The 16,867-nt window shown below is 37.2% G+C and overlaps 1 protein-coding gene across 1 annotated transcript; it reads left to right on the plus strand.

The window, feature by feature from the left end:
- The first annotated feature begins 85 nt into the window (after window positions 1-85).
- slc75a1 (solute carrier family 75 member 1) lies at window positions 86-16,328 on the plus strand. The gene is made up of 13 exons (XM_088910700.1): window positions 86-199; window positions 2,480-2,684; window positions 3,916-4,012; window positions 5,175-5,278; window positions 7,656-7,814; window positions 8,969-9,157; window positions 9,780-9,888; window positions 10,397-10,508; window positions 11,097-11,205; window positions 12,427-12,517; window positions 14,298-14,345; window positions 15,581-15,670; window positions 16,026-16,328. Exons 2-13 carry the CDS (start codon window positions 2,499-2,501, stop codon window positions 16,127-16,129), a joined length of 1,398 nt encoding a protein of 465 aa, XP_088766826.1. The 5' UTR covers window positions 86-199; window positions 2,480-2,498; the 3' UTR covers window positions 16,130-16,328.
- The last annotated feature ends 539 nt before the right edge of the window (window positions 16,329-16,867 follow it).

Consider the following 16,867-nt stretch of genomic DNA (forward strand, 5'->3'; position numbering starts at 1 on the left):
CTTAAGGATCTGCGTTTCCCCTCTTTAAAGCCAATGTTTTCAACGCATGCGTCGCATTTGTGTCATTGCAAGTGAAATCTGAAACCGCTTCCTGGTCCTTGCAAGACACAAGTCTGTGATGTACAATTGTAACTTGATTTAAATGTTAATGCTGCTCGGAGACTTCATGTCGCATACCTGTAGTCAGTTTGGAAGAAAGGTAATAACAATATTAGTTTGGAAAAAGTTTTTCTCGGGCATGTTTATATTTATGGGCTTAATATTTTTATTACACGTTCAACCTTGTAGAGCATCAGTGCCGTCCTGCGTTAGAAAAGAAATAAAACTAAGCGTATATGATGTCTAGAATGTAGCTAATGACAGTACAGCACTGCGAAATGAATTGAACCATCATCTTAGCTTGAAGTCGTTTTGTAGAGATGAGATGGCTTGACGTCGCACTAAGCTTTAGTAAAATATTTTGTATATGGAATATATTATGTTAACATGCACGTAATAATTGTACACTTCACGAGATAAAAACTTTAAATGCAGTAGCATTTATTAAGTCACTGTGACTTAATAAATTTGGTCTGTTTTTACTTTCTTACATTATTTTAAAAATATTGAAAAAGTGGTAATTTAATTCAGAAGTAGCCATAAAAGAGATGGGCGGGTTTAAACCTATACGTTTTATTCATTGGAACACTGTTTTATAAATTATTTTCAGCGTTTACAGGATTGATTTTTTTTGTGACTCGTCTTTGATCTTTTCAGACTTCAGGGATAAAGATACAGGTGCTAGACGGATCAACAACAAGTGCGATTCGGTTTGCTACAGCAACACACCACTTTTTTCTCCCTGGCTTTCCAAAAACATTTAACTTGTGTCCTAAAAGTGAATGCTTTTGTATGTAGATAAGGATATGTCTTAAACCATAATTTTTCAAAACCGTTTGTGGGACAAAATTAAAAAAAAAAAAAACATACTGAGATCTGTTGCAATGCATACACAGTTTTATTTGGCCAAAAAATACTGGACACAAAAGTATTGTACTAAATGGTTTTATGCTGCACAAGGAAATGCTTTAGCTCATTCTGAAATTTCCAGTTGGGTCAAATAAAATTCTGGTGGTAATATAATTGCCAGGTTCCTAGCAGACAAAGCACAGTGATACCTTCGATTTTTCACAGCTCAGAATATCACTGAAAAGTAATCATGCCTGATGTAACTGCATTTGTAGCTGTTATTTCAAATGATGTGCTGGTATACCAAGTGGATTTGTTTATTGTCAATGTATTACACCAACAAGAACAGTTGGAAAGCAAATAAAATTCAAATTCATCCCCAGTAATGCCAAAGCTTTATCTGTGGCATGCTTGTCATTTTTGTTCAGGCTCTGATGTTTGGTGAATAGCTTTAATCCTCTGTTCTGTACTGTTCACCTGCCAGTTGTTACCTTCAGAGGCTCCAAGCTCAATAAGTAGGATAAGGAAGGCTAAGAATAAGGATAATATTCAGCACACTTTTATCTTGCCTGTTTTCCTGTCATTACTCCAGGAAGTAAATTCAAGGAACTAATGTGTTTCAGGTCATATTGACTTGTCGGTACAAGTAAGGGTGTTCTTACTGGCAAGCATTTGTTTTTTTATTTTTCCTTTATCATAGTCATTCTGATTATAGAGTACTTCTTAAAACATGTTTTTATGGTGCATCTGTGATTCTCATGCTGCTTCTTTTTAATCCTGTAACTTTTAACAAATATTTTGCACTGTATTCAGTCAAAATTTGTACAGCTGGATTTTTTAATTAAGTACTGTGTCAGTGTTTTGCTCCTGATCATTTTAAGCAGAAGAAGGCAGTAACTGCAAAAATTGTTTGAAACTTTGGCTAAAAAGAGTTTGAAACAAATACATTTAAAAATATTTCTTTGTCACATGTAGCTAGTACAGTATACAGTAGTTAATTTAGAATTATGTTCTAAGTGTACACTTAATAAATAAGAAATCTTCAATCTGAAATTAAACAGCTTGTTTTTTCAAGTCTGCAAGGATGCAATGTCAATGTACATCATTGTTTAATTCACTGTTAATGAATAGCTAAGAAGTATTTCTTTCCTTGTTCTTACAGTATATTGCGTAATTATGCATCTCCGACCTCTAAGACAATGTTTCACCTTTGTTGTTTGAGGGAATCGCGTCAGCCTTTTCGAGGAAATATGACACAATCATTTATAGCCAAAGTAGATTTCACCACAGGAGAAAAAGAGGAACAGTTTGTTTTTATTTAACTGATATTTGTGGCATGTTTGTTTAAGGTATTACAGTTACAATTATGTCCACTAGTTGTTGGTTAGAAAGCAGTGCATCTAGTTCGGTATTATAATCCTATTAGTCATGATATGCATGCAAGCTAGGCAGTAAGGATTTCTCTGCAAATTAAATTTAAGTTTTCACTACTTATAGTTTTTGTGCCGTCTCTGTTTTCTTGTTGTTATAGGAAGTTCATCTTGAGAAGTATGAGTGAAAGAAAACAGGCAGGAGGCAACATGATGGCAAACCCTGAAAAAACCAACACTAAAGCAGAAAGTGACTCTTCGCGGGTCATTACTGTGGTTTTCCTGGCTCTCCTGTTGGATCTTTTGGGGTTCACTCTGATATTACCACTTCTCCCTTCAATTCTGGACCACTACAGTCAGACCGAGGTAAGCACAACACTTTCAAGGTGCATCTTTCTGCCGAGCCTGGGTAATCCTGAGTTAATGGGGTTGTTTTGACATTAATGCACAGATATTCGAAATGAGGGATTCCTAAAACAAACTTTTTGATAGAGACGGTCAATGGCTTTCTTCAGCTTTCTTAAGTTAAATTACAGCAGATAACTTTCATTGTTCCATTTCTTATTTTTCTGTTTTGTTTTAAAAGAGTGCTTTTATGTAAAAAGGCATTCAAAATATTAGGGTATACTTTTACTAAAAGCAAATTTTCCATTTGTGTTGCTTACTTCCCTTCCGAAATGCCCAGTCATGTTCCTGAGTTTCTAAAACAACTGCAACTTAAAATGTTGTCAAACCTTAATATAAACAGTTGCTTTATAAAAATAACTAAAAAAAATAATCTTCACTTATGGCAATGGACATAAGCTAAGAAAGGATAATAAGAAAACCACTTTTAATAACATTTTTTGGGCTGTCATTTTTTACATGCTTAAGTGTCAAAGTATGTTTTGGAGACAGAGAGATGAAAGACAGTTGGCTTTGAAGGAGCTTGACTGTTGTGCAGGAACAGTTAGTCCTTTGTTTTGCTGAAGATGCACATGGTAACCCGTGGTGAAATGTCAGATAGGTCAGCTGGCTATCTAGTGTGTGAAACCCCAAATTCTTTGTCGCCATATTTGTATGAGCTTGAGAAAGCCTTTGGTGTCCCTGCATGCCTAAAAGTATTTTCAGAAGATTAACATAATGACTTTGTTACATGAGGCAATCGGCTGGCACGCTTTATCTCTTGCACCTACAGTATATCCTGCACTGTTTCCCTGTGTAACATTCCTAGAAACCCACTGTTGATGCCCCAGCCACCACCTGGTAACACGATGATGGATTGTACCCACCCTCGTCAAGTTCCGGTGAATAAATGGACACTATGAAAAGTGCTCATCTATATGTGCTTCTGTGTGTCCAGGGCGCACTAGTGTCCCATCCAGTCCTGTCTTGAGACCTGTGATTCCAGGACAGTCTTAAGTTTGCCATGGCCCTTACAAGGAATAAGCTGCTTTGTGATAATAAGTGGACAAGAACTAATATTTTCCCATGAATCAAAAACAAAGTTTTGAATCTTTTAGTTTTCGTTAAATAAACAAAAAATAATCTTTTTTACTGTTCTGAAAATAAAGAATAGATTTGCGACGGAAATTAAACTAGTTCTTTGTTTTAACAGGATGGGATGTATCAGTCTCTACAGAGCATTGTGGACTTTTTTGGGGCAAGCATTGGGGTTCCAGTGGAAAGGAAATACAATGGTGTTCTGTTTGGAGGTAAGTTGGAGACAGAGACAATGACAGAGGTCCTTAACCTGGCCTGCCCTCCAGCCATGATGAAACACTGGGCAAAAAGATCAGTTCAGTAGTCTCCTTCCATAGTAGTGCTTTAAATGGTTATGAAAATAGAAAAATCAGAAGTGCTCTTTGGTGTCACCTGCCTACTTAAAAGAAGCTCATGTTCATTGAAATTTGTGTCATTTTTAAAACTTTGAAAACCCTTCAGTTATTCAGAGAAGAGTACTACACTGTGCTGACTTGCTGTGGTAGTAAAGGCTCTAGAAGTAAAGAGACTGTCTTGACTAACTTCTGTGCTGCACAGGTGCTGCCAGTCTTTTGTTGACCTGTTTTGCACCGCACGTTGTTTAAAGGTATACCATGCTCCAAGCACATTATTCCAAGAACTTCAGCAAACAGAGCCTCACACGCTCTCCTCCACTAAGAGTTGGCTGACTGAACAGAATAATAGGTTGGTCATTTTTTACGTACAGACAGAAGAGGGAATGACCATGAAGACTAGGACTTAAGGCACATCTGTGGAATACATTGCAAAGCTTAGAAATGAGAATATTGTTGCTCTTAACAAGCACTCGAAAGACCACTTCTGAGTGCTGAAAAGAAGACATCCTAGTCAGTAGGGTTTATGTAATTACTGTAATTCCTCATTCCCCAGTGTTGCAAGAATCTGTTATCATTGCAGATGTACTCGCGTTATTGAGCTAGGCCACTGTTTCATAGATATAGTATATCTCTTCTTCTCAATTTGCATTGCATCATCGTAGTGATAAATGGCAAACAGACTCAAAAATCAAAATAGATTTTTTCACATAAAAACCATCCTCAGCACGTTAGAACAGTCATTTAAATGAGTGATTTGTTTGATTTGAAATGAACAATATTTTTTTTTGGCAAATTAAGAAAACGCATAACTCAAAGCTGTGAGAAGAGGATGTAAAGTGGACAAGTGTTTCAGAGGAAAGCCAGCTAAAGTTGGTTCACTGGTGGATGTTTCTGCTTGCTGTGGTGCCAATTTGCATCTTTCCACAGATTTCTCAGTTAAATGCCAGGGAAAGTATCTTCAAAAGCCTTTTTATGTGGAATGCTTTGTGAGGTTTCAGGTCTGTGGATTTTAGCCCAGTTCTTTTGCTCTTCACATCAGGTCTGATTGGCTCCCTCTTCTCCCTGCTGCAGTTCCTATCTTCCCCTCTCACGGGTGCTGCCTCAGACTACTATGGAAGGAGACCACTGATGATGCTTTTAACGGTAGGGGGCTTGGGTCAAACATGACCCCAAGATAACTACTTGAACTGCTAGCAGGGCAGTCAATAATCAAACTACAGATGACACATTTGGTGAGTTGATAAGGATCAGTCACTTATTGCAGTAACTTTGGTCTTGACAGAGGTCTGATTTAAACGTTTTTGTTGAATCCATGTTACATCATCATCTAAACAGTGCTAAAGGCTAGTGTTTAATTATCATCAGGTTTAGTGGGAACACAAGTTTGCTTGTGATCAATATACAGTAGGAGTGCTTACAAAGAATCTGATATAATGATAGCATATAGATATACAGTAGATACTAAAAGGATTTTGACAAGGACCTTGTGGATGTGATCAACTGTGTTGAACTGATGTGAGCAACTTGTTTTCTGTTAGTTAGATAACGTTGAAACCACAGCTAACAGCAAAGCAGTTCCAGTAATACCAACAACCCTTTCTAATCTGTTAGCAAGGTGGTCAGCAATAGAAAAGACAGCAACAAGGTTCAGCAAGAATGGATACAAAACATTCAGCAGTTATTAGCAGATCATTAGTAACTTTATATAAGAGCAGTTTCTGTACTGTACTTTGAGTACAATGAATAGAACCCAGAATCGAATGGCTTGTAGATTTTATTTAAAGTGAGCTTATAAATGCTCAAACGACCCAGTGATCCCTGAAGCCTCCCGGATGCTTGCAGGCATGTGGTGTTGTACTGTAGGCTGTTTTAGAACCTTTGCCAAAATGGAAAGTTAGATATTACTAGGCAGGCCAGGGTCTACTTTCTGCTATTTTTATTTTTAATTTAGAATTGTCAGGTAGTTTTGTTATACACATCCAGTCAGCTTTTCCAAATTGTTTCTCACATCTTGGCTTACAGCTACAAGCCTCACAATCATATACACAGAATATCCGTCAACAATCTTCTAATCGGCCGACCTTGAAGCCATTTGTCTTTTGATACATGCGTCATATGCTACGCAGCCCGCTACTGGTACTGGATGTTTATTACCAATTGGAGCAGAAGCCCCTCTCCTACAACACTAAATGCCTGCAAGCATCCGGGATGCCTCAATGTGTAGCTGAGAGCTGAGGAAGCTACAAGCCTCACAAGTACCCCCGTCCAAGTACCTCTGGATAAACTCAGCCAATTGATCATCACATCTCAACTCTCAGCTACTAACCTAGTGGCTGTACACAGGGGAGAATAAGGAAGTGTAGGCAGATCCCTCTGCCAACTATAAGTCTTTTGTCTTTCAACACATCAGCCCTATACTGGAGGTTAGGTGCCGATTGGAGGAGAGGAATGTCCCTCACTGATACGTTGTTGCCTCAGTTGGCCATGTACTGTGTCTCTTAACTGTTACTTAGTATTTGCCGTTATTCATGCAGATGGTTCCATAACAGGAATTTTAGTTTAGGGCTAAAAAACCTGTTCAAAAGATTTAAACAAACAGAAATTATTCAAAGTACAGATGATAAATAATAAAACTTGGATGGGCTTTCCCTTTTCCGTAGTACAGTCTTAAATTTTACCCTTTTTTGGTCTCTAAAAGTGTAAATTTGCTTTTAATTATTTAAAAAAAAAGTCTCAAAGATTCACTCTGTGCATGCACCTGAAAATAGAAGGGTTTGCCTCACCAACACAAGTACAGTCACCAACAAGACGTCCTTGAAACTAAACATGCATGGCACAATTCTGTGTCACTCCTATGAACACCTCAGCCTCATTACCACTTTTTTTTAATTGGCCAAATCCAAGATGCAAACTTTCTTTCTGAAGCACTTTGAAAATCAATCAGTTGCAAGTCAGTCCATACAAATTCTTTGTAGGAATCACCATGATCCTTAATGAGCAAAAAACAGTAGTGGTGAAAAACAGCATCTACCTGTGCTCACTCAGCTCAGGGTTGGAGTATGGCATAAGGACACCTTGCCAGATTAAATGTGCATTAATTGTGGCAGTAGATCATAATTGAATGTTGTACATTTTCATTTGGATTGTTAAGTATGCTATTTTCATTGCATTGCAACTGCTTGTTGAAACAGCTGTGTAATTAACAGCTTTTTTTTAAGTAACAGTGAAATACTGCTTGAATTAAAGATACAATGTGGATCTGAAGTGCTTAGGTTGCTTATGCCTAAGACATTACAATGTATTCATGCATCTCATACTCATGTGAGACAGATTTTGTCAGAATAAGAAGATGTGATGATTTTTCATATCATCCACTACTTGGCTTGGTCTGGCTTTCTTTCCTAACAAGCTGGAGAATAATTAGATATGATCTAGACAGTAACCCTGCTTTCGACATGTTTTGAAAACAGGTACCCCCAGGTGCTTCTACACTGCAGACTTGTGTTCTCTTGGTTCATAGATGGGGCTGATGTCTTCCTATGCACTGTGGGCAGTGTCCAGGAGCTTCAGTGTCTTTCTCCTGTCCAGAGTTGTGGGTGGAGTATGCAAAGGCAACGTCAGTCTCTGCACAGCAATAGTGGCCGACCTGACCTGCCCAAAAGCACGCAACCGAGGAATGGTATGAAATTGGATGGATTAGGAGCTGTTTGCTTCTGTTTTTATGTTAATCTACCCTCTTTTATTTTTAGTCTATGCTTGCAAATAGTTAAGAAGGCTTGCACTTAATTTAATCTGATACCAGGGAAGTTTAGCGCTTGTAAATACTGACCAGATTCAGTTTACTGCTACTGGTGGAATTCTGCCAGATTTTTTCAAGCCAGCTTCTGATAGAGATGAACCTACTGTTTGAAGTTATGCTTCAATCAGTAGGAAATGCAGTGATGACTACTGGGACCAGTATTTTTCTTTAAGCACCATATCTTAGAGAGCCAATACTACTCCTCCAAAATACCTTACCCTGTATGTTGCTATTTATTGAACCCTTGTGTTTGGTTGGTGTGGCTGGTCAGCTTTAGGAGGGGCTGTAGTAACAGCTGATCTGCCGCTAGAGGTTGCTATTTATCATCTAATCTTTATAAATAGCCACAGTGGGTGTTTATTAATTTTTGTAATATTGGTAAAGGGACGCAAATTTCACATTCTCACATGGGTGCAATTAAGCTTTTGTTTGGTATTTTTGAGATGTTTGAGTGCTGTCTTTTTGTTGTCTGTGACCTGAAAAAGCATTTGATAAATACTTTTGGACTTTACATCTTGATCTTAGCAGTTTTTGTGTGCAGACCCTTGGGATCAGCTTGGTTAAGGAGAGGGTCTGTGACAGCTGTATTTTCATTTTCATTTTAGATTTCACTTTTGATTCATTTTAGCTGCCCTGTATAATTCATTATAACATTTAATGGATTTTAGTCAATGTTTAGTTATATGTTGTGTCACTTGAAGAACTTCAGTTCACTAAGAACTTCAGAACTAAGTAATTTAAAAAAATAAATAAAAGTGTTTTACTTCATATTTAAGGGTGACTTCAAAAGTCATGGCCTCTTGAGGTTGGAGCAGGACTGTAAACAAGTATAGAATTTAGGCTACAGTATTTTTTATTATCTGACAATGTAATGTTCCTTGATGTCTAGTTCTAGAAAGGTATTATTTGGGGACAAAATTGACCATTGACAGAACAAATGCAGCATTAATAGAACTGTCTGCCCACCTAGAATTTCTGTAGAACCAGAGATCTGTAGTTCACACTTTCACATGTATCGCTCTTCACTGTTTTAGGCTATGATTGGTGTTGCCTTCTCTCTGGGCTTTACCTTTGGTCCGATGATTGGTGCCTACTTTGCCCTGAAACCCACAGAGGATGAGATCTTTTACCAGGGTCCTGCTGTGCTGGCTCTCTTGTTCTCTGCAGCCGATTTACTCTTCATATTTGTCATGCTTCCAGAGACACTTCCCAGGAACAACAGGGTAAGACAGTCATGCTGGATTCTACCTGAGGAATCTGCGGATTACATGACACATTTTAGAATCTTCTGCTGGCACTTGATAAAAAATGGTAATGAATTGTGTCAAGTATTGTATTCACGGGAGTGTACTACGCTTAAGAAAAGCAGAAAAGTAACATGATGATGAGATTTTGTCAGATCTCAGATCAGCACTTGAATGTGAGTCCAGTGAAAACCAGGTTGTTGTTGTAAGAGGTGTCAGTGGATTTATTGGTGGGACTCTTTATGCTAGACTAGAACTTTTAAATCAAAGCCCCAGTGTGATATTGGAGTACCATCCTTTGGATGAGATGTTAAACTGAGGCTGATTAATCGGGTTTACTTAAAATACCCTCTTAATTCATTTAGTGAAGCATTTTTTTGGTTTTCTATAAATGGGTCTCCTTCGACATGTAAAGATATTTGGGATTCTTTGTGATAACTAAACAAACTTTAGTACAATTATTTTAAGTATGCTTTAGTAAACCAAAAAAAGTGACAAACCAGGAGATGTTACTGCCTGTATTTTTCTATTTTCTTAAAGATTTTTTCTCTTAATACCAAAAGGGGAAATCCACTGATGGGGATCAATTTGTTCTCTTCAGGTCTCCTCAGTGACTTCAGGGATACAGGAATCCACTGACCTGCTGAGCCCTCTTGCCTTGTTTCAGTTCACTGCTGTAACAAGGAGACAAGACTCTCCTTCTAAAGAGAGTGAGTATCCATTGTAAAAGGGACTTCATTGCACAAAAGGCTTGAGTTTCCTGAACAAATTACATGGTCCTGCTGACGGCATTACTCTGGGTCCTTAAAATGGAATGGAAAAAAGTCTGTTTTGATTTGCTATTAGAAACTGAGTAATCAAGATGAGCCCAAAGAACCTCCTCTTTTTTCTAAATGCTTTTCTATATAATGTGCAAGAAGGAACATGAAATAAAGTTGTTTAATAAAAAGAAAAGAAAAATCTTTTAACAGTCTAAATATACAGTATTCTCTCTGCAGAAGAATTCTGGTACATCATTCCCAATTTAAACTTTTCAACAAATGTTTTTATTGTAAAAAGAAATACAATAATAGGTTCCTTTAAATATTAATAAAAACATTTTGTTTACAAAGAGTGAACATTATACAGTGTATCTTTTATCACTAGTCCCTTATTAATCTCTTATCTTTATAAATAGTTGAATTTTCCTTTTTTCTGTGCTGTTTTTCTTCCTTTCAGGTGTACAGAATCTTAAAGTCTTGGGCTTTGTCTACTTCTCCTACTTGTTTCTCTTCTCTGGGCTGGAGTACACATTGAGCTTTCTGACTCACCAGCGCTTTCAGTTCACTAGGTATGTAAGTGTCCAGCTGTGCACCAAAGGTCCTAATTTCCTTACAGTCTGAGCTGTCCTGGTAATTAATAACATGGGTGGTTTATTAAGGAAAATTATTAGACATTAGCTAGAGATCTAAAGAAGTGGGATTTATAATTTAAGATCCCTTTTATACATTTCTTTTCTGGTCTATTTGGAACTCTGTAAATCTAGGGGCTCATAGACTGATAACACTATGGATGGTGCAGGGTTTAGACATCTCTAAATCAAGTGGGCTGTGAATTCTGACATTAGAAAGGAAATTAAGTATTGGGTGCTTCAGGTGGCTTAGCAGCTATTGAAAACCAACAGCTGGCTTGCCAGCTTTTGTTTTGTTATTGTCTTCTTTTACTTTGCTATAACCTTACCAAGGCAGTTCTGTAGTCTGGTAAAAAAAAAAATCTAATTTAATATCTAATCTTTTTGGGTCATAAATAATTACCCTTGTCTCACTGGATCTTTGCTTTGTATTTAAAGTGTTTTTTCACAATCTTGGGAGTGTAGGCACTGTGCTGACAGAAATGCTGTTCTTTCATGTTAAGGCAGAGGAGTGTCCTTGTCTTGCAGCATGCAGCAGGGGAAGATGTTCTTCTTTGTCGGCATTGCCATGGCGTTAATTCAGGGAGGGTATGCTCGGAGGATTAAACCAGGGAAACACATCAGAACGACCAGAATGGTAAATATAAAGATCTTGCAGGATGTGATTAAAGAAAAAAAAAGTGCAGAGAGAGTTGGTAGAGACAGTTATTAAAACATGTTGAAATGAGTAAACCAGGACCGTTGGTTTTTTACGATACAGTACAACATGTTTGTCGAAAGGAACAAGTTGTACAATAGAGATTTGAAAAGGTTTTCATTTCAGGGAGATATTTCGGTGGGGGGGGAGGGGGTTGTAAAAGAAATTTCTGTTCACAAGTCATTGGAAATCATTTGTTCTTTTCCTAAAAAAAGAATCGCCAATTATTTGGGTTGTAGGGTATAGATAATTGTGACAAGTATAAACAGTATAGACAATATTTTAAGGTTTGGCTCACAACTTCAAACCCCATGAACGCACACAGGAGAATGAGGACAGAATCCCCTGACCTGCCCCTGTCATCACGTCACAGCCGACCAACTAGTCTCAGCCTACTCTGGGTGGCACTCAGCCAGTTGAACGCTGCCACTTAGGAAATCTAGTTTTGTGACATGATCTCTTTTTTTAACATGAATTCCTAACTTATGAAAAAAACTCATGAGGGTTGAATCATTATATCTTGCCACACCGTGGAATGCTTCAGTCTGAGCTGAAACATCCTTTTCCGTGCACAGGATAAAGTAAGCTGTTATTTGACTTTGCTCGCAGAGTGTTTTGGGGCTGTACTCTTTGAATCATGAATTGAATCAATTCCAAAGTGTGGGTCATGATTCTCTTGTGCTCAAGTACCCCTCTTCCCAGATTCATATCACCATATAGCTTTATAAGTGGTAGTAATGAGTCGGATTCAGAATGTTTATGTGAATTACTACAATTGTATCATATATTTAAATCTGGGAACCTGCTGTATTCAGACTAAATACCATACCTTTTTCCTGTAACCAATATACTAGGGCCAGCCATTCAATTTTGACTAGCAGCTTTCCTGAATGAAGACTAATTGTACTGCAAATCTACATTTTATAATGGCCCTGGCGATGCAATAGCTCTGTTTTGGCTTTAAACCCAGAACATTTATAAGCTTGTGAAGATTCAGTAACAGTTATGCCAGGCTAGTTGAAAAATCAGAGTAAATATAGTTTTTATTTTAGATCCATGTCTGTAATGTGTGAAATAATTGAGTTCATGGGATTTGTGTACCGGGATATTTTTCTCAAGTTATTTCAGTGACGAATTTCTGTGTTCAATGCTTCTTTTCAGGCAATAATAATTTTGATCCCTGCTTTCATTCTTATTGGCTTGGCTTGGAGTGTATCGATGCTGTATGTCGGACTATTGCTGTACTCCTTTGGTAAGCCTCAGAATTCTGTAACTTCTCAAAAAAGGAGCTTCATGAGTGTCTCAACGCACAAACAAGATGGCTAGAAACAGAGGTTAAGGCCTATAGTTAAGACATTTACCATTTGAGTCTAAGCACAATATGTTAAATAATAATAATGAGGCTAGTTCAAACTAAATGAGAAAGTCCAGTGCTGCACAAAGCAAATGAAGCAGAATAAAAAAGCACAGAGATATACTGTAGGTTTGAGATGAAATGTTCCACTCTCAACATAGAAAGAAGAAAAACAATTTGGCTGCAGAGCTGTTTGTGCTTACAAACGTCGACCTCACGTTTGTTCTTTCTTTTTTGTTTTTCAGTATAGAATTAGCATCTACATTTTCCTTTGCAGTATGCAGAGTAGTAATGTAACACCCTGCAGCTATGTACTGTATACCTTGTTTACAGTGAGATCAATTAGTAATTTGGATTACCAGACTGAAGGATTAGGAAACATAGCAAAATATAGTTATTGAAAGATGCGATTGAGAGCTGAGAGATCACAGGTGTCTAACAGGTTGTCTAAACAAGTCTTGAGCAGATGAGGGTGGAGAATGAAGAGGGTGGCTGTAGAAGAGGGAGAATACAGAGACAGTACAGAAAGTCTGGCATGAACTGTAATGCACTAATGCTTGAAGGAACATCAGACATTGATGAAGTCAATCAGTACTATTGATGATGATAATGAACACAACGCTAGTGGCATTGCTAGTCAGCTCTTAACATAAATATTCTCTCAGGTAATCTCTATTCTTCTCTCTCTCAGGTATTAGGCAGTGAGGCAGTGAATTAATTACTGATAATTTCACTGTATTTAGCATCTTTTACTTTGGAGATTCGTACCTTTGTTAAATATATTGTTATAATTTCATGTGTTTAACAATTCACCGCAACTAAAACTAGTCAATTTTGCTTTTTATCATAAGCTGAAAGAGGGTACAAAGGCACTATGCTACTTTTGATTTGGGCAAGTTCAATTGATGGAAGAATTAACTTGTGCCAGCCATGAATTAACTTGTGCCAATTCATGGCTGAATTAACTTTCAGCCATGAAAGGGTGAAGAAAATACTATACTTAAAGGAAAATAAAACTCAGTAATTGATCTGAATAGAATTGACTAACATGTAGAGCAATTTGCATGCAGACAAATACACCTGCTTTGGGAGTCATTATTTTCTGAAAAAAGACTAAAAAGACTGCATTGCTCTGCCACTGATAATAGCTTATGATAATGTTCCACTGCCAAAATATACTACCAGGCTGCATCTTTAGAAAATAATGCTAATTTATGTTTGCTGCTATTAAGGACTGGTTATATGCTTATTACAAGCAGTATTAATTAAAGCTCTGTGCTATCTCTCAGTATGTACTAGACATAATTTCATAGCCTAATGTTACATAGGTCATACTGTAAAGAGAATTTTAAATGTTTAAAATATAGATTTTATTGAATTTGCTTTTCCTTTTCTTCCATAAGAAATTCAGCAAGTCCAAGTGGGGCCCCGCTTAAAATAATTATACAGCACACTTGTTGTACATGTAACCAGATTGATTTTTTTTCATCTTTAGGTATTTAGGATAGTTTCAACAGAAATTTATTTTTTAAGACTTACTGAAGCCATTACGTTTTTTTTATTCAAATGAATCTATGTTTCATTTTCAATATCAGAATAATTTGTATTTTTAAAACTTTACCAAGGATCACAGAGTGAGTTCCAATAATTAATGGGTGATGAATATATTTGATTGCAGCTGCTGCCGTAGTTGTGCCTTGCCTGTCAACCCTGGTTTCTGCCTATGGTAAGTGAAACAAATGTTTTCTTCCACTATACCTCCATCACATTAGATTTAGCTGCTTTTGAAGGTCAGTGAATATTAGGACGAGATTACAGGATCAGTGACACACCAACACGGACCTTTCATTCCCTAAGTAGAAGAATTTCTATATAGACTATTATAGATGTGTGCTGTTACTCTCACACAGCAACATATCTGGCACCTGAAGAAAACACAGCTTGTGCTGAGAAAAAAGATGTTGTTTGTCCATCCATTTAATATGTCTCGACTGGGTTACTGTTATCCTCTGTCGGATATCACTGCAGTGCTTAGATCTTCTGCTGGAGAAAAAAATGTTTTTTCAATGGATTTTAAAAATAGTTACAGAAACTTATAAAAACCCTCATGGCCGAGGACCTCCACTTGATCCAGGTCACTTCTCAAGATCATAAAATGGGGATTTATTCATTTTCCATGATAATGTCTCCAGCTGGCTGGTGAGGGAGTATTCAGCTACAGTGTCTTTCACTTGTAAAACTGGACTATTTTCAGATGTCTAGATACAATTACTTATTAAGTAGTTATTTTGTCAACTTGCCACTATTTACTTTTAAAATCTAACTGAGAAAATGTAGTGAAACAGTGTTACAGTGAAATAGCTAATTAGTATATTAAATTCTACACATGATCATAAAATCCATAATAATGTTATAAAGAAGATCAAGTCAAGTGTTCTTACTTAAGGTCATAAAATATAAAGCACCTTGAATTTGTTCTAGTACAGCGCTGACCCTGGGACTTGAAAAAATGCAACCACAATAAATCTGCAAGAAAAGCCAGGCATGGTTTCAGTCCTGAACAGAATGACTCTAGTTAAGATGCTGAAGTCTTTTTAGAATTGAAACAATCTAGCCAGCAGTGTTGAGGAAACCCTCCCTATTATCAGTAAATGGCTGGATGAGATCAATTAGCTACTAACAACAAAGTGAACACGATAGCTTGAATTGCTCCTCTCATTTGTAATCATTAGTATATTTTAAGTGGTTACATTCTATGTTCTATTCTGTCTTTTCAATTATATCCACTAGTTAATCAGCACTGAATGTATATTAACACAAAAAATGAATACTCTGCAAGATGCTCTGGTCGGAATACAATCTTTTTATTTTACTGTTAACAATAAGTAGTCTGCTCCAGCTGAACTTCTAACAAACTCCAATTCTGCTCATACGGCATAAAATCAATTGTTTTGTCTCCAGGCTCAGCTAGTCAGAAGGGCACAGTGATGGGGATCCTACGCAGCCTTGGGGCTCTTGCAAGAGTTCTGGGTCCTATTGTAGCATCTTCAGGTAAGTCATTCACTGTTCTTATGAAATAGCATGGATGTACTATATTGAATTTCATTTTAGATTTCATCCTAGCTTAGACTGATGTTAGTTGTTTCTCTTTGGCTAGTGGTGAGCCAATCAAAATAAATCAAGATGAAAAAAGAAATGCTCATGGGAATTGTAACTGTTTTAACTGAAAATAATGATATACAGACATAAAACAGGAAATTTAGAAGGCAGTGTGACTTCTGTCAAGGATTGTTTTGACTGTCTTGTTTATTGGAAAATCATCCAATATTGATTTATGCTGCCAGATTTTTCTGTCATCATTTATCCGCACAAGGCGAAACTCCATGATCTTTTTTCCACTTTGCAGTGTATTGGCTGGCTGGGGCACAGACCTGTTTCATCGTGAGCTCGGCCTTCTTCGTTGTGCCTCTGGCACTCCTCTGGAACTTCAAGGACACAAAAACAGAGTGAGAGGAGGTCCATCGGGCATTGTGAGGAAGTTGGGGTGAATCAACATGCCACGCTGATCAACAAGGGTGTCTGAAAAGTGTAAAGATGACACATTTAATAAGTTGTATTATTATTTTTACACCTTTTTTAAATAATGCTATTATATGTATGTTTGGAACATAGAATATATTTAGTTGATTAAATGGTACAGTTGGAAAAACTAAGAGTACTGTTGTCATTACATTTTGCACCATTCCGTTTTAATCTTCAAACTGATTTCATGGCTGCTTAAGACCATTAACACTTTGCTGAGACTGTATGTACAGTAGCAGTTGAAAAGGCATGACTGGTGAGAAGAGGGTGTGTGGCTTCAATAGGATTATTCCAGAATATCCACAATATACAAGCAGGCTAACCATTCCCAGAATCCACAGCTTACTCCATCTCTGCGCAGAATCGCCTCCTGTTGTGCACTGTCTCACTGTGGCTTCTGCGTTCTAAATCCAAAACAGCCGATTCTTTACTTCAGCCGTGATTGGAGGAAGGAAAAGAATCACTACGAACAAAACCCAGCAGATTCAGTTTTATCAGAACTTTATTTTTTTTTACCCGGATCTGACAAAAATATGTACTGTATATCTCAATATACCTGTATAAATGCAGCTGTGCTTAGCACATCCTAACTGTGACCCTGCTTCCATTATTTCTCAGTACATGTATTTTCCACAAATGCTGCATACTGTGTATTTTTGCCTTTGG

This window comes from Atractosteus spatula, chromosome 3 (genome assembly GCF_055471065.1).
Source record: "Atractosteus spatula isolate fAtrSpa1 chromosome 3, fAtrSpa1.hap1, whole genome shotgun sequence".
Lineage (NCBI taxonomy): Eukaryota > Metazoa > Chordata > Actinopteri > Semionotiformes > Lepisosteidae > Atractosteus > Atractosteus spatula.